The 16,069-nt window shown below is 45.3% G+C and overlaps 1 protein-coding gene across 1 annotated transcript in view; it reads left to right on the forward strand.

Annotated features, from left to right (window-relative positions):
* Positions 1–15,927, forward strand: part of LOC123754669 (uncharacterized) — a 103,905-nt gene extending 87,978 nt beyond the window's left edge. Inside the window, exons 5-6 of the mRNA XM_069326261.1 lie at positions 10,130–10,301; positions 15,796–15,927. Coding sequence (XP_069182362.1) covers positions 10,130–10,247 — 118 coding nt within the window. The 3' untranslated portion in view covers positions 10,248–10,301; positions 15,796–15,927. The remainder of the gene's footprint in view (positions 1–10,129; positions 10,302–15,795) is intronic.
* Positions 15,928–16,069: the final 142 nt, after the last annotated feature.

Raw genomic sequence — 16,069 nt, forward strand, 5'->3', positions numbered from 1 at the left:
ATCTGTAGGGATTTTCATTGCGAACACATTGATACCAAAATGAAAGACCTAGGACTAAAATTGAGGTAATAAAGTTGAAAAGAGAAAACACATTTTATTGCTCTTTATTAGCGCTCACTGGGGTAACGCACCATCACTTTCTCTGTTTGCTGTGAGTGGTACGTTGGGCTTTTGGACTTTATAGCAGGGAGGCAGGGATAGTCACGTGGTTGAACCGCGTGACCTTTAACCCCTTAACTGCGTTGCCTCCAAATATGACACCCCCCCCCCCCCCCCGCAGGAAAGTGCGCAGGAAATAAATTCTCTGGGAAAAAATTCTTTTGATTTTTTAAAGTGTCAAAAAACCCTTCCCTCAGTATGGGTATGTAACAAAAAAAATCAAAATTATGCTTACTTTGGCTGCTATGGGGTTCGTAAGTTAGTGCGTGACGTCATCCTTCCCCATTCGCCCGTGACGTACGCTCCCGGGGCCAGTAGGGCGCCCGGGACGGGGCGTGCGAGTTGCCACGAATATATTTATGTTCATTTTTTGCGCACAGTTCCAAATACATTTTATTTGTTTTTACGTGCTAATCCTATGTATAATGAACACGTACACTATATTATAGCAGTAAAACATCTGTACTGTCCAAAGACACTGTGTTACGTGGATGACATTTGTGTACACATATGCTGCACATATTTACTATGTATCATGCTAATTTATGTATATTTACAATCTATTTAAATACTATATACTGTCACACACTATATACATTCACCATCAACACACTCAGAACACCTCGAGTGATAGCAGCAACACCCAACCAGCCCTCCCTCACTCCAACATCTTACTCGCCAACATTGCTCCTCCCACCATACTGTTATTGTTCTTATTACACTATTTACACATGTTATATATACCTATCTACATGTTTTATTTACCAGAACTATGCAAGTAAGCTGGTATTGTGTCCAAACAGTACAGTTGCCACCATACACTGCATGAAAAATCACACAACAGACAGCAGACGATGCTACGATTACGACGTAACCTCCCTCACCAAAATAGCTCCTCTCAACATTCTCCTGTTGCTGTTCTTACACTATATACACACACTGTATATACCTATGTACATATGTGTTGCCCATAGCGAACCACTAAGCTAGTATGGTGAGCAAAACAAGAGTGGCTGCCACACACACACACACACACACACAATGAGGCTACCTCAATTCTCGCCCTCCCTCCCTCACCAAAATTCCTCCTTCCACAATATTACGCACAATGCTAATTATAACCACAATCCTGCTATTATCACAATCCTGGTCACTAATTCCTGTAAATGAATAACTGACCACACGTTTATTTTGAAAAGGAACCTAAGAAATCATTTGAAGATTCCTAGATGGACGAAATAATGCTGTGGTGCTGTGGCTAGCGCTGTGAACATCGTGAACAGCATTGAATCACTGATATTTGAACATTGTACCCAGCCATTATCACACTCGGGCTCTTCTATAATACTGTCATGGCTAAACAATACAAGTTATATATATATTTTGACATTATTAGGCGATGCTGTGGTCACACGCTGAACAGCAGTGCTGTGCGCTCATGCTGCGAGCGCCAGCCTTGGTTGCTCACACACTACTGAGGCTCCCACACCCGGGAATGTGGACCACGATCTTTTTTAAAGATGGCGTCAGTTTACACGAGCCCTGAGGAAGCTGATGTGAACCCCATGTAGCAGCGGGAGTTTTGAATGGAACATGAAAAATACAAATACCCGGAGGTGCGTTGCGCAAATCAGACATGAGCCTGCAGGCGCGTTGTGCAGTTTAAGGGTTAAGAGAGAGTATGGGATGTAGAGGGGGTGGGTTTGTCGGTGGTGGGGGAGTTGCCTGCTCACTCCCGAATTTTAAGCCTAACACACTTGACCCGTTAGCAGGATGGCAGGGAGGGAGGGAGGCAGGCAGAGAGTGAGGCAGGCTGGCTGGCAGGCAGGCTGGCAGGCAGGCTGGCAGGCAGGCTGGCAGGCAGGCAGGCTGGCAGGCAGGCAGGATATTCCTGCAGGCTGGCAGGAAACATCCAGAGGATGTTTGCCAGACGTCTTAATAATCAGCTAGGAACAATTGAAGACTTTTATAAAGCGGATCAGGACTTCAGTTATTGGTGAGTACAAACACAATATGGTCGCATTTATGCTATGAACCTGTCGATTTATTTCCCTAGAGTTTTTCCCATAAATTTTTCATTTTTTTTTTTACATTTCTAGTTTATTTTTCCCTTTATTTCTCGTTTATGAACCTACATGTTAACCGACGGGTCTCATCCCCAAGGGGTTCGGAAACCAAGTGGTGCTCTGTACGTCTGTAGGGAATTCTATTGCGAACACAATGATTAAAAAATGAAAGACCTAAGACGAGAATTGAGGTGACCAAAGGGAAAAGAGTGTACACATTTCAATGCTCTTTAGCGCTCCCGGGGTAACTCTCTCACACTTTGTCTGCTTTGTGCGGGTGGTATGCCGGGCTTTCGGACTTCACATGCATTTAATCGTGTAGAGAATTCTATTGCGAATACATTGATATCAAATTGGAAAACCTAGGATGTTAATTAAGGTGACAAAGTTGAAAAGAATATACACTTCTCAGTATTACCGCGCTCTCTAATGGACGGCTCGGCGCTCCTCCCTGCTCTCATCACCTGCTTTCATCACGTCGGCGGGTGGAGTGCGCCGCGGTTTTTGACAATATATCCATATACTCCTGTTGGGAATTTTATTGCGAACACAATTATACCAAAATGAAAGACCTAGTACGAAAATTGAGGTGACCAAGGTGAAAGGAGAGAACAAATTTTATCGCTCAAGTGCACTCCCGGGTAACTTTCTCTCACTTTCTCTGTTTGCTGTGGGGTGGTAAGCCGGGCTTTTTTAGTTTATTTGCTTTGAATTCTGTAGAGCATTCTATTGCGAACACATTGATACAAAATTGAAAAACCTAGGATGAGAGTTAAGGTGACAAAGTTGAAAAAGAGTCTACACTTTTCAGTATTACCGCATGCTCCCGCGAGCTCCCGCGGAGCGTCCAAAACCACTAGGGTAGGAGAAATGCTTGCTCACCCAAAACACAAAAGTGTTAAGAAGCACAGCAACAAACTGGACAAAGTGCAAAGACATGCTACTAAGTGGCTTCCAGAACTGAAGGGCAAGAGCTACGAGGAGAGGTTAGAGGCATTAAATATGCCAAAACTAGAAGACAGAAGAAAAAGAGGTGATATGATCACTACGTACGAAATAGTAACAGGAATTGATAAAATCGACAGAGAAGATTTCCTGAGACCTCGAACTTCAAGAACAAGAGGTCATAGATTTAAACTAATTATACAAAGATGCAGAAGAAATATAAGAAAATTCACTTTCGCAAACAGAGTGGTAGACGGTTGGAACAAGTTAGGTGAGAAGGTGGTGGAGGCCAAGACCGTCAGTAGTTTCAAAGCGTTATATGACAAAGAGTGTTGGGCAGACGGGACACCACGAGCGTAGCTCTCATCCTGTAACTACACTTAGGTAATTACACTTAGGTAATTACACACCCACCCACCCACACACACACACAGACAGAGGGGAAGCAGCCCGTAACAGCTGTCTAACTCCCATGTACCTATTTACTGCTAGGTAACAGGGGCATCAGGGTGAAAGAAACTGCCCATTTGTCTCTGCCGGGGTCGGGAATCGAACCCGGCCCATGGGTTTACAAGTCCCGCGCGCTGTCCACTCCGCTACCAGACCCTCTGGTCTGGTAGCTGCACAGTAGTCTGTGCAGTCATCTGGTAGTTTGCGAGCCTGCACAGAAGGCTGCTGCCTGTTGGGCCTGGTGAGGTCACGAGCATTATCCACAGGTGTTCTGTCCCTGCTGGGACAGAATTGTGCTTGCTCCACTTTGTTGATATCTGCTGCTTGTGGGTTGTGCTGGCTCTTTTGTGGTTCACCCCTTTGTTGGGGTGTTGGGCGGGTGGCTCAGTTAGTATGTCGACTCCTGTTCCCATGATTCAGTAGCTTTTTGGGTCGTTTCCTGTCTGTGATGTACAGTACTTGGTTGATCCATCCCCCTTTTGGGAGTGGTCCTTCCTGGTGGGCCTTCTCTCTTCTCATATGTTGGGTCATCTCGGTTTGAATGACTTCTGTCGTGGTTGATTTGGCTGCGTCGCTTTGGTGGTTTCCTGCCTTTTTACAGTTCTGATTTTGAACTTTCCAGGCCTCCAGGTCTTCCTCTTCTTTTTGTGGCTGAACTTGGTTTTAGAGGCTGGATGCCTCCTTTCCCCCAGTGGAAAGTAATTTCCCCCAGTGGGGAAAGGAGAACCAAACTAGCGAGGGGCTAGTTTAAAAAACATTTGGCTGTTTAATTTCATTGTTGGTAGTCCTTTTTGCAATTTCTGGGCTGCAGTCTCATTTTTAGTCATGCAGTGGTCTGTTTTGATTTGCTTATCTTTCTGGGTGCCTTCCCTAGGTGGTGGCAAAAATGATAACCTTAAAATGTAAAGTGATCATAGGCCATCGCTCCCTATGCCCCGCTGAGGGGGACCAGGTTTTGGGTCGTGGTCCTCGGTTGGCAAATAGAACTCCGCGGCTGATGGCACAAAGTAGTATGGCACTGATCATTGTATGATACTTTCAGGAAGTCTCTGGGGCTTACCCAGACACTGGGACTTCATTACATTCGACGCTGGTTTTCTGTCTGGAGCCCCGTCGGCAATCTGAAACTATCCGAACTGATATGTGCTATATTAGTTTGGGGGTCATAAGTCACATGAGTTCTTATGCTTACCAGGAACCATGAGCCAGAACCTGGTCCCCTCAGAGAGATGCAGGGAACAATGGCCTATGAGCACTTAACATTTAACACTTTCGTCCCCCGTCTGCGATGTCCACAATTAACTTTGCGGATGTGCGAAACGGACGGCCGCGACGTCCAAAATTAAAATATTTGTTAAAACTCTATTTGTTTTCCGGTCATTATGGGACAAGTTTTAGTCCCATAATGATGTGCATTAGGCGTGCATTTAAAATGCACGCCTTTAGAGTGCGAACAATTTGAGACCAAAATGAATGACGTAGCATGAAAATTGATGTGAGATAACTGAACAGACTATACACACTTTATTGTAAGTGGGCAGATTGGTGTTCGTTCCTGGGTAACGCTCGGCGGACTTTCTAGTTGGCTGTAGGTAGCGCACCTGTTTTTTTTATCTTATATACATATATTTCTTTAGAAAATTCTGTTGCGAACAAATTGATACCAAAATGAACGATATAACACGAAAATTGATGGATAAGGCTCGGCTAATTTTCGGGTTTGCTGCGGGTGGCATGCCGGACTTTTTGACCTATATACTGTACCTCTATTCCTTTAGAGAATTTTATTGCAAACACTTTGATACCAAAATGAACGTTGTAACACGAAAATTGAGGTGAAAAACTGAAAGGAGTATACAGTGGCACCTCGACATACGATTGCCCCTACTTACGATAATTTCGAGTTACGATGTAAATTTCATCGAAAAATGCGACTCGACTTCCGATGGTGTCTTCGACTTCCGATATTTGTTGGTACACGTTCAGGTTGACCGAGCGCGTGGTTCCCAGTCACGCGGCCGACCTGCCTCAGTTTACTACAGCTGCCCGCTTAGTGACAATCGCTCCTATAAGAAATTCCGCTTTTGTGGTGATTTTTTGCATTTTGAACATTAAAGTAATTATTATATATCACGCCATGAGTCCCAGGAAAGTCAGTGGTAAGACTCAACATATGAAAACCCATGTAAGGATGACCATAGAGCAGAAACAAGAGTACAGAATGTCTCTTCCTCAACAATTAAGAAAAAGTGTGCAGCACAGGAAGAATTGCAAACCGTTGCTGAAACTCGCCCAAATCAAGCTGCAGTAGGTCGTTGCCTTAACCTATTCAATGACATTGTGATGCATCTTTACAGACAAATGTTTAAAACGAAGGGGAAAAACAAATGTCTCTTGACAAATTTGTAGTGAGACAAACAAGCACTGAACCATAACCAGGTCCTAGTGGCATTCAGGCAAAACGTAGGAGAGGAGTACATCGGAGAAAACATCACTGCCTGATGTGATAATGGAAGGGACTCCCCTTCCAAACAGTAACAACTCTCCTCCTCCCCCCTCATCACCATCTTCCATACCCCATCAAGAGCCCTCCATAAAGGTAAGAGAAACTTAGGTACTGTATTGTAGTTAGAAAAAAACATTGTATTCAGTATAAAATGTATTTGTATGTTAATATTTTGGAGGGTGGGGAATGGATTAATTCAATTCCCTTTATTTCTTACGGAAAAAATCGCTTCGACTTACGATATTTCGACATACGATCCGTCTCTGGGAACGGATTAGCATTGTAAGTCGAGGCTCCATTGTACACATTTGTGTGTAGGTGTTGCGGGTGTGCCAATGGGTGCTCGCTCACGGGTAACACTTTGCTGTCTATGGGCTTTGCTGTGGGCTGGGTGTGCCGGGCCCTTTGGACCTTATATGCATATACCCTTGTAGGGAATTCTATTGCGAACACATTGATACAAAAATGAATGACATAACTCGAAAATTTAGGCGAGAAACTGAGAAGAGTGTACACATTTTAGTCTGGCTGCGCACTGATGCGAAACGCCCGACCCCACTTCAGGTAGGCTGGGGCACACGCGCTGGGGGTGGCAAATTGTTAAAGTACTGTATGTCATAATTGCCATCGATCAGGAAAGGACCCAGAAAGGTAGGCAAATCAAAACAGACCACTGACTGTTTAACCTCTTCAATGTACATCCTATAAGATTAAAATAACTCTCCTAGAAAAAAATCAATCAAGCAACCCTTCATGCAACTAGCACTTCTGCTCACTAGTGCTATGCCCCCAAGGAAGGGAGAGCCGGCAGCCCACCACTCTAGTTCTTGAACGATGAAGACTGCCGACCATAGGGAGAGAGGGTGGGTGTCAGGCAGCCTCCAGGGCTCGCCCAGAAAATGGCGTTCCATTACATTCAATGCTGGTTTTCTGTGGGGAGCCCTGTCGGCTCCATGAAGCTAACTACCCAAAGATAAGTAAAAGAAGGGACTAACTGAGAGGTGGCAGCACCGCAGGTCTCGCAAGACGAAGAGAGATGGCCACGACAGGCGCCCCAAAGCCACACATGGTCAGGAAGGAACTGAAACATTTACTAAATACCTGGTGACTAGGATCCTGTTCAACTTTCAAAACCCCCCGTACCCGAAGGTCTACCCAAGACATGTTGCCAAAAACCACTGCGAGAGCAGCATACTTCCGAATGTCATGGGCACGAGGGTAGAGTGCAGGCTGGCTGGACTTTAACCCTCAAACAGTGAGGGATCCAAATGGCTTCAACACCCAAAGGCGCAACAAAAACAAAAATCCAAAAAATTCTTTCATCTTATAAAAGTGTTCATTTGTGTTCCCTGATCATGGAAAAAATAACAAAAAAATCGTAGGTGGCATATTTTAGCCACAATATGGTAGGGAAGTCTGACAAAAAAGGGGCGTTGACAGAGCCTTTGCCAAACGACGTCTACTCCGCCCGAGCTGTCAGGCGGCAGTTGCCACAAATATATTATTACCTAATTATTTCAAAATCTCTGATTGATTTTTTCTTTGTTTTTTTTGCAGTAATATTATTCAGTATTGTGCATTGTGATATATTTATATAATAAAATGTGTGAACCATTGCTGTACTCAAAATTATGGTGTGCATATTAGTGATTCAATTTTATGTTCATAAAACAATAAACAAATAGGTTTGCTGTTATTACACTATATACACAGGTTATATATAAGTATCTGCATGTTTTGCTCACCATAACGAACCACTAAGTTGGTATTTGGTATTGTGAGTCAAAAAGCAACGAGGAGTAACCGCCACCACTCCCTCCCTCAACAACACCTCACTTGCCCTCATTCTTCTCCCATAATACTGTTTTTGCATTTATTCACCATACACAGACGTTATATATAAGTATTTACTTGTTTTGTTCACCATAACTGTACATCTAAGCTTGTATGGTGAGTAAAGGCACAAAGGACGTAGCTACTCACACAGTCAGCTGGTGGCGGCCGCCCTCAAGGGCCAGACGCACTAATATTTCGCCTCCAACAATATTGTTTGTGGTATTATTATGCTATATACACACATTATATACAAGTATCTACCTGTTTTATTCACCATACCTGTACAAATAAGCTGGTATGGTGCCCAAAGACCATAGTGACCACCAGTAAACAACATGACAAGTCGTGCAGACGACGCACCTCCTTCACCAAAATGGTGGCTCCCAACCTACTGCTATTGCTGTTATTACACTCTATACACACGTTATATATAAGTATCTACATTTGTGTTCACCATAGCGGACCACTAAGCTGGTATGGTGAGTGCAGACAATAAATGTGGCCACACAGTCAGAAGATGATGCCTCGACCCTCCCTCCCACAGCATTACTCCTCCCTCTATGGAGCACAGCACTAAATATCACCACAATCCTGCTATTATCAGAATCCTGGTCAGTTTTATCACAGTCAGGGGTCTTCTGTAATACTATCATCGTTAAATAATAGCATGAACATATATATTTTGACATTTTTAGACGATGCTGTGGTCACAAGCTGAACAGCAGTTCTGTGCGCTCATGGTGTGTGCATCAGCCTTGGTGGCTCGTTTAGTACTGAAGCTCTCACATCCAGGAACGTTGGTCACGATTTTTTTTCTTGGTGGCATCTGTCACCGATCAGTCGTGGCGGCACTATAGCTGCCCCTATCCCACGCGGGGCGTTTAAATTAAGGCACTAGACACTAAAACAGCTATTAATGTATTGCGGGGTTTCGGTTTTTGTTACTGAAATCATCTATATATGTATTGCGCGGTTTTAAGGGTTAAGACACTATGGATAACATGAGACGCCTGAGCTCTAGAACAGGGAACCAAGGAAACCGGATCCACCCAAAGAGCATCCACCATTACAGAACCAGTGGCCCTCTGGTAGTGGCGTAAAGCTGCCATCGGACATAACGTGATGCATCCCCGGCCTAACCAACCAAGTATCAACAACCAGCGGGCCCCTCTGGAGGCCAGCCGTCTCATTCTTCACCAGAAAAGGAGGAAAAGGCTGCAAACAAGCAAAACAATCATCTGGACTAAAGAAATAGAACCCCCGGTATTGGAGGAGAGCATTAAGCTCTCCAACCTGACCCCCAAGAGGCCAAGGCCAACAAAAACTTATCAGTTCAGATAGCTTCAGGAAGCTTCTGGGCCTGACCCAGAAAATGGTGTTTCATTACATTCATCGCTGGTATTTAGCTAATGTGCTGTGGGCTGATTATCGCATCTGGGGGTTTAGGAGATCTAACAGTCTTGGTGGCTCTGTATCTGGTCAGTGTTCCTGGTACCATTTGGGCACGAGTGTTCCTGGACTGGTTTTACGGACTGGTGTTTCTTCTTTAGCTTTGAAGCTGCTACCTTCCCTCCTTGTAAGTCCCATGTTTCCTTGTTCAGAGAGCCACCAAGGGACTTCTCTCAGAAAACCAGCATTGAATGTAATGAAATGCCTCTTTCTGGGTCACAACTGGGGAATCCCCGACTCCCCAAGTTTATTTTACGCAGTAGTCTTAGATCTCTCCCATCCCATATCTCATCTTAAGCCATACCCCTACTAGTTTTCCTTAGAACCTTGATCTGCCAAACAGTTTATAACCAGGTACCAGTTGCTGTTGGGTGAACAGGTGTGTACAATTAAGGATTGGTGCTCAGTTGGCCCTCCCTGCAGAAGGAGTCGAACATTGCTGAAATCACTCACAAGATGTGAGGGTGAGCATGCTACCACTACATAAACAGGGCACTACAACTTTACCATTCTCTCCTCAGGCATTCATTTTTCTGAGAAATTTTGTTCTCAATAGATACTTCTCCATTATATTTTCAAGGTTTTTATAGACTAACACATACTTTCATCATTTTCTTTTCCTTGGGTATACTATAGTTTAATTATTTTAAAATTTTTAATGTTATATTTTTTCTGCAATAGGCTATGCAATTGGTAATTTCTTCCTTTTATTTTACAGGCGTTTTGGAATACAGGACAATGACGATTTTTGGGTATGCAATGATCCACTGTCAGAATTTGTCATTGTTCAGCGAGATTACGTCAAAAGTCCGAATGGCATTATCTCTGCTAAATAACTCTTCAGCATTTTCCCGGTTGCCTTTGACATACACCTGGTCTCCTGATGAACTGTAAGTTTCCATATCTGTATGTTTATATCTAAGCTTCTGGTGGCTCCTGAAGCTATCTTGCTGAGATTGTTCCATACCATAAATCAATCCATTGCTCCATATGTAAAGGTCAAACCAGCACAGAAGTTCTGTTTGGCCTACCATGATCTAGAACCTTTACCTAGCCCCTCCTCCTTACAGAGGCATCAAGAGCAAGGGACAGCCTCCCCCCACTGGAAAAAAAGCCTCCAGAAATTTAGTGAGGCTTTACAGACCACTGTAGTGTTCAGGTTATTATTATATTGTAGTTATAAGTTAGGTATGTATGTATGTATGTATGTATGTATGTATGTATGTATGTATGTATGTATGTATGTATGTATGTATGTATGTATGTATGTATGTAATGTATTCATGTATTTATGTATGTAATTATAGTGTAGTGTTGCCACATGAAATTAGTCATGGGCAAGCCCCCTCCTGCTTCAAGTTAACCACAGTACTGCACTATCTGTGATATCATAGGGAATGAGGGTAATATCATAGAATGAATGAGAAAGGAATGAAACTGCCCTACATATCACGTTTGTCAGAATATCGTAAGATTCAAAACTCCTGCAGGTACACAAGGCTCGCATCCTGTTTCTCAGGACTCCAGAAAACAGAGGTCATCTTGAACATAAATCCTCTGCATCCCTCCTGGCTGTGAGAGCCTCAGTACTGCTAGAGCAACCAATCAGCTGGCACATGCAGCTGTAGCTGATAGCACAGCTATGCAAGTTGGGGCTACAGCACCACTTAATAATCATGAATAAAATAAGTACAGCTCAATTATCCGGACTTTATGGGAAGGACTCCTCGCCGGATAAGCCCGACATCCGGAGAAGCAGAATTCTTACAGGGGAAGTTAAAAAATGACCATATAAGGCTCCCGGAACTATCCAGGCTGATATGGATATATTAGTCAATGTGAATAGAGTTCTTGGCCTACTGGGGACCATGAGCCAGAACCTGGCCCCCCCTCAGAGAGGCATGAGGAGCAATGGCCTATAGAAACCCCCGTGTGGTTGGAAGCATTCTATGTCTGCCATCGGCTGGGTCAGGCACCCAGAAAGGTAAGCACCTTCAAACAAACCCCCTATTCTGGTTAAGAAATTGCTACTAAAAGCCGAACTAGTGGACAGAACTCCTAAAAAAATGAGTAAATGAGCATAACATCACAACGTCACTTGTCTGCCCAGCTCCCACCCTCCTCGGGAGGGGGAAGGGAGAGCCCCAGACCCTCACACCGGCTATCAACACCCTAGTTCTTAAGCTGATGTGAATTGGCAATGGTCGTGTGACTGTGACTTCTGTTTTCCTGTCCTCCAGCTCTGTGCCTTGTGGTGTGGTGCTGTGTCCTTGGTAGTGCATGAGCCAGGAGTAATTTCACAAGTACTTGGGCTGCATGCACTTAGGGTCACCTTCCCTAGGTGCCTGTCTGAACTTCCCATGGGACTTGGGCCCACCTTCCCCGAGTCACCTTATGGTCTACCACTGCTTGGTCTTTTGCTGCTCGGTGATTGACCATCCTTAGTGTGCTGGGGTGTTTCATGTGCCCTTGTTTGTCCTTAGGTTGTCCTTAGGTTGGGGTAGTTTGCACTGGTAGAGGTGCAGGGTACTGTGCAGCTAGTTTTCACCTTTCATTGCAGCCAGCTCTGTTCCGCCTGGGTACGCTGTCCTCTTGCGAGGTTTTTGTTTTGTTTGTGTTTTCTTGCCTGGTAGGGGGTCTGAACCTTGGTTTGGTCTCGCCCTCTTGTACCTTGGTGGTCCCCCGCTAGGGACCCCTGTGAGTGTGCGCGTCCCAAGGGTGCAGCTTTAGCAGTTTGTTGGTAATATTGGGCGCAGGTTAGCAGCACCCTGCCTGGGTTTCCCTGAGCATGAGTTCTGTCTCAGGACCCTGGGAAACTCTGTGGGGGTACGTGGGGTCCGATGGATGTGACCCCTGGGTCTCCCCTCACCTTGTGAGAGTTTGTGGGTTGCTTGGTCCTCATGTCTCCGGTGAACTTCACAGTTTATGCCTCCAGCATGCTGCCTGCTGGGTCGGTGACACCTTCGACCAGGCATCCTGTGAGTTTTGTTGCTTGTTTGTGACTCGCTACACCCATTCCACTGAAGACTCTTGTTCAGGGGCAGACAGCTCAGGCATTGTAAGCTCATTTTAGGTTGCTGCAACATGATAGGTTGGTTGCTGACCCGGAAGCCCCGAGGCTGCCCCATTTTTGTTTTAGGGACCTAGACTTGGGGGTGTTCTTCGCTTTGACTTTGATTCAGTCTGCACCCCTTCGTCCTTTCGCTGCTGTGGTTCATCCTGGTCCTTCCCCGACCCCCCACTGCTTCCAGAGCCGAAACGTCTGGGTGTTTCAGGGTCGGGGCAGGGTTTAGTTGGTTTTGGGACTCGGGCGGTCTCGGGGGATGCCTTTCCAGGTTGGCGATGGAGGCATATGAGCCGGTTCCTCTTGCCGAAGCATCTGGGTCTGACCAGTCGGCCCCCCTCATTCATGCTTTTCCGGCTGCTTTGGCTTCTTTTGAGGCTGGGACTTTGGGGGATGGCTCGGCCCCAGGTCCTGCTGTGGGGGTTCCTGAGGCCTGGGAGGGGTTGACTTGTGGGGCCTTGGGCCCCGTTGGACCCCGCTTGAGATTTTTGTAACCTCTGAGTGGGGCTTTTTGTTACAGAGAGTGGGGTTTTTCTTTCCCCCCTCTGCGTACCAGTTTGGTTTGGTGTTAGCCCCTCCCTGGGATCGGTTCTGTCCTTCTAGAGGTTTTCGGCTTCCCGCATCCCGGTTCATGAGGTTCGGACGGCCATTGCGGTTTACTTTCTGTGCAACCCAGATTTCACCTCTATAATGGATCTGTCTTCGTTCAGGTTTAGGTCTTCGTCTCCCTACTGGATTCGTTATGAGGTTCCAGAGTGATTCTGGCTAGTGAACTGCCCTGTGTTGTCTTTGGATGCTTGGAGTACTTTCTGTTGTACCCGCATGCTTGAGTGGCGCGAGGTGCTGACTGTGGTCCAGGTTTACCTGGGGCGGGGCTACTTCTAGAACGCAAGCTGGAGCGGCTCTGCCAGCACCACCCAATACGAGGTGACAGGGGCACGGTCCCAGATAACGGTCCCGGAACAACCCCGAAGAGAAGACAAGCCAACCCTATCAGAGACCGAAGGACCCTTCGCAGTGATAGGAAAACCGGAAGGACCGCAAGGAAAACCACACACCACCCCGAGACGAAACACGCAGGTGGGAGACCAATAACGAACCTACCAGTGCCGACACAAACGACAAGAAACTAGCACCATGAACGAAAGTGCAAAATGCGAATCGAAAAGCAGCGACCCCGCAACCCAAAGGAAGAACATAACCAGCTCCAGCAGAGAAGAATGATGCATGCGTCCCAGAGGCATCCAAGAGGACAACTACGCAGGACGTGAACCGCAGGAAAGCAAACACACCCGTTCCGGAAAAGAAACAAAGAAAAACCGGAGCCAGGACCAGAACCCAGCTACCGGTTCCAAGAAAAGGAACGAGTAAGGCAGGAGCAGCAGACTGAAAGTCCACAACCCCCCCCCCACAGACAGTGCAACACCGAAGCCTGCAGTAAGTCACAAAGAAAATCGAAGGAACTCGGTACCAAAACGGAAAACCGGAGAAGTCCAAAAGCAGGGAACTGAACATGGACAGAGACCCACCCGAGCACCCAACATCAGGATAGTCAAGAAGCACTGACCCAGATACACAAACAAGTGTAGCATAGGAGGAGGAAAAACGGAAATAGGTAAGGAAAACCCCGAATACTGACCAAGGAGTGGCCAGGAAGCACACGACCAACCACAAAATGTGTAGAGGAGGGTGTACATATCCGAGGGACCTCATGGACAGCAGGGGTGTAGCCAGGCACTGAAGATAGGCAAGGAATGAGTGTCCTGATAGGGAAAAGACCCAGGTGCCGGCAACGAACAAAGAACAAGAGACATGGACAAAGGAGTCACTGAAGACACACGCAAGGTGACCAAACACAACACACCACACCAAACACCCCTGTTAGGAGCCATCGACGCAACCCCGCCAAGCGGGTAAGAGTAAACAAGGATGGAGCAGTGACCAAAGGTGGTGTAGCGAGTAGATTATCCCAATAATATACTTGCTCCAAACCCATTAGCCTAATGAGAGAAGCAAAGCTCCTCTTAGTACTAATTATGGAACTCAAACCTTTCCCTACTTCCAGTTAATATTCCTGCCAACCTTCGGAGAACGGTGAGGTGTTGCCCGAGCATATAAGCAGCAGAGTAGCGAATAATAACTAGTCTACTTTCAAGTGTGGTCTAGAACATACACTTGCGAGATACTGTACCGACTCACAGTGCGCTCAACTCACACCATTGCCCGCCAAAGTATCACCCGCATACTTCTGTATACTCGACCAAATATATATAGTCTCTTAGTGTTTGTGTTTATTGTCACCATTCTTTACGTAACAATAGCAATTACTACAATTATGTAACAATAACAGTTACTTTTTGCCGTCCCTCAAGGTGCGTTGTGCAGTGCAGTGGTTAATCCTAATTTTTCTCCAGAATTCGTCCCTCCAAATCATTTATACCCATTCACTGCTGGGTGAATAGTAATCTTGTACATCTCTCTACTTCACCAGAGATATCTGCTCTGTGGGATTGGTGTCCTCCCCCACTTATCTGAATCATCGAGTTAGCTTGCTTCTTGGCAGTGTGTGGAATTTATTCTCATCTGGGGCATGGTGATGGAGACAAGTCTTTTGTATCAGATATTAATATGTTTGCTTTATGTTGCACTTCACATAATGCTTTGCATTTCTTAGATTTTAAGTGGGCATGTTAACTGACCAGCCTATTTTGTCTAACTCTACACACAATGTGTGTTGGTGCCTTGTGCTCTAGCTGATGAGATGCCTGTGTATTTCTTTCTTGGTGGCTTTTGCCTTCCCTTGATAAGGTGTTTTGATCAGGGTTCAGGGTCTTCTTTTCCTTGAAGGTAACTTGCCTACCTCTTTATATGAAGCTTTAGGTGGTTAGTGTCTCTCATCCCTATGTAGTTTGTGAGTGTCTTGTATGGCTAGGTTGTTATGGTATCCACATCTGACGTCAGACTTGGCACAGCATTTTGCAGTTTTTGGATTGCACATTGGTACCTTTCAACTTTGATAGCTATTCATTTTGCCTTTGTCACTGCTTGCTAGCACCTAAGGATTGGACCGAACCTCTGAGACCCACACTGACTTGAATGCCGTGAGTTGTAATTAGCACACGATGCATAAAATATTAGAAGATGGGAGACAAAGTTAAATCTCAAATTGTTGAAATTGATAGGTGAGAACTTGGGGTTGATTCCCTAGCTCCTTATTTGATCATTCTGGATCATATACAAAAGGTACATACAATTCTAATACCTAGGGTGTTACCAAAAATGTTTTCATATTGATTTCAAGCCTTATTTTTTCTGTTTAGGCAGTGTACTGTGATTATCAATGGAGTAGAAGTTGCCAAAGCTGGAGGAGAGAATATGAAAGCATCCAAAGAAGCAGCAGCAGCCGAAGCTTTGGAGGTTCTGTCTCACCGCTGTTACACACTTCAGGTACGCTGCTGCTACAACAACACACAACATTACATGTCAAATTTCTGTCAACTGCAACATTTTGTTATCTATCACCAATGCTGTCATTGCAGTAAGTCATAATTTTAACTTATTTAATGAAAACTGCTGTGAGAAAAATTTAGTTGT

Source organism: Procambarus clarkii, chromosome 18, assembly GCF_040958095.1.
Source record: "Procambarus clarkii isolate CNS0578487 chromosome 18, FALCON_Pclarkii_2.0, whole genome shotgun sequence".
Classification (NCBI taxonomy): Eukaryota; Metazoa; Arthropoda; class Malacostraca; order Decapoda; family Cambaridae; genus Procambarus; species Procambarus clarkii.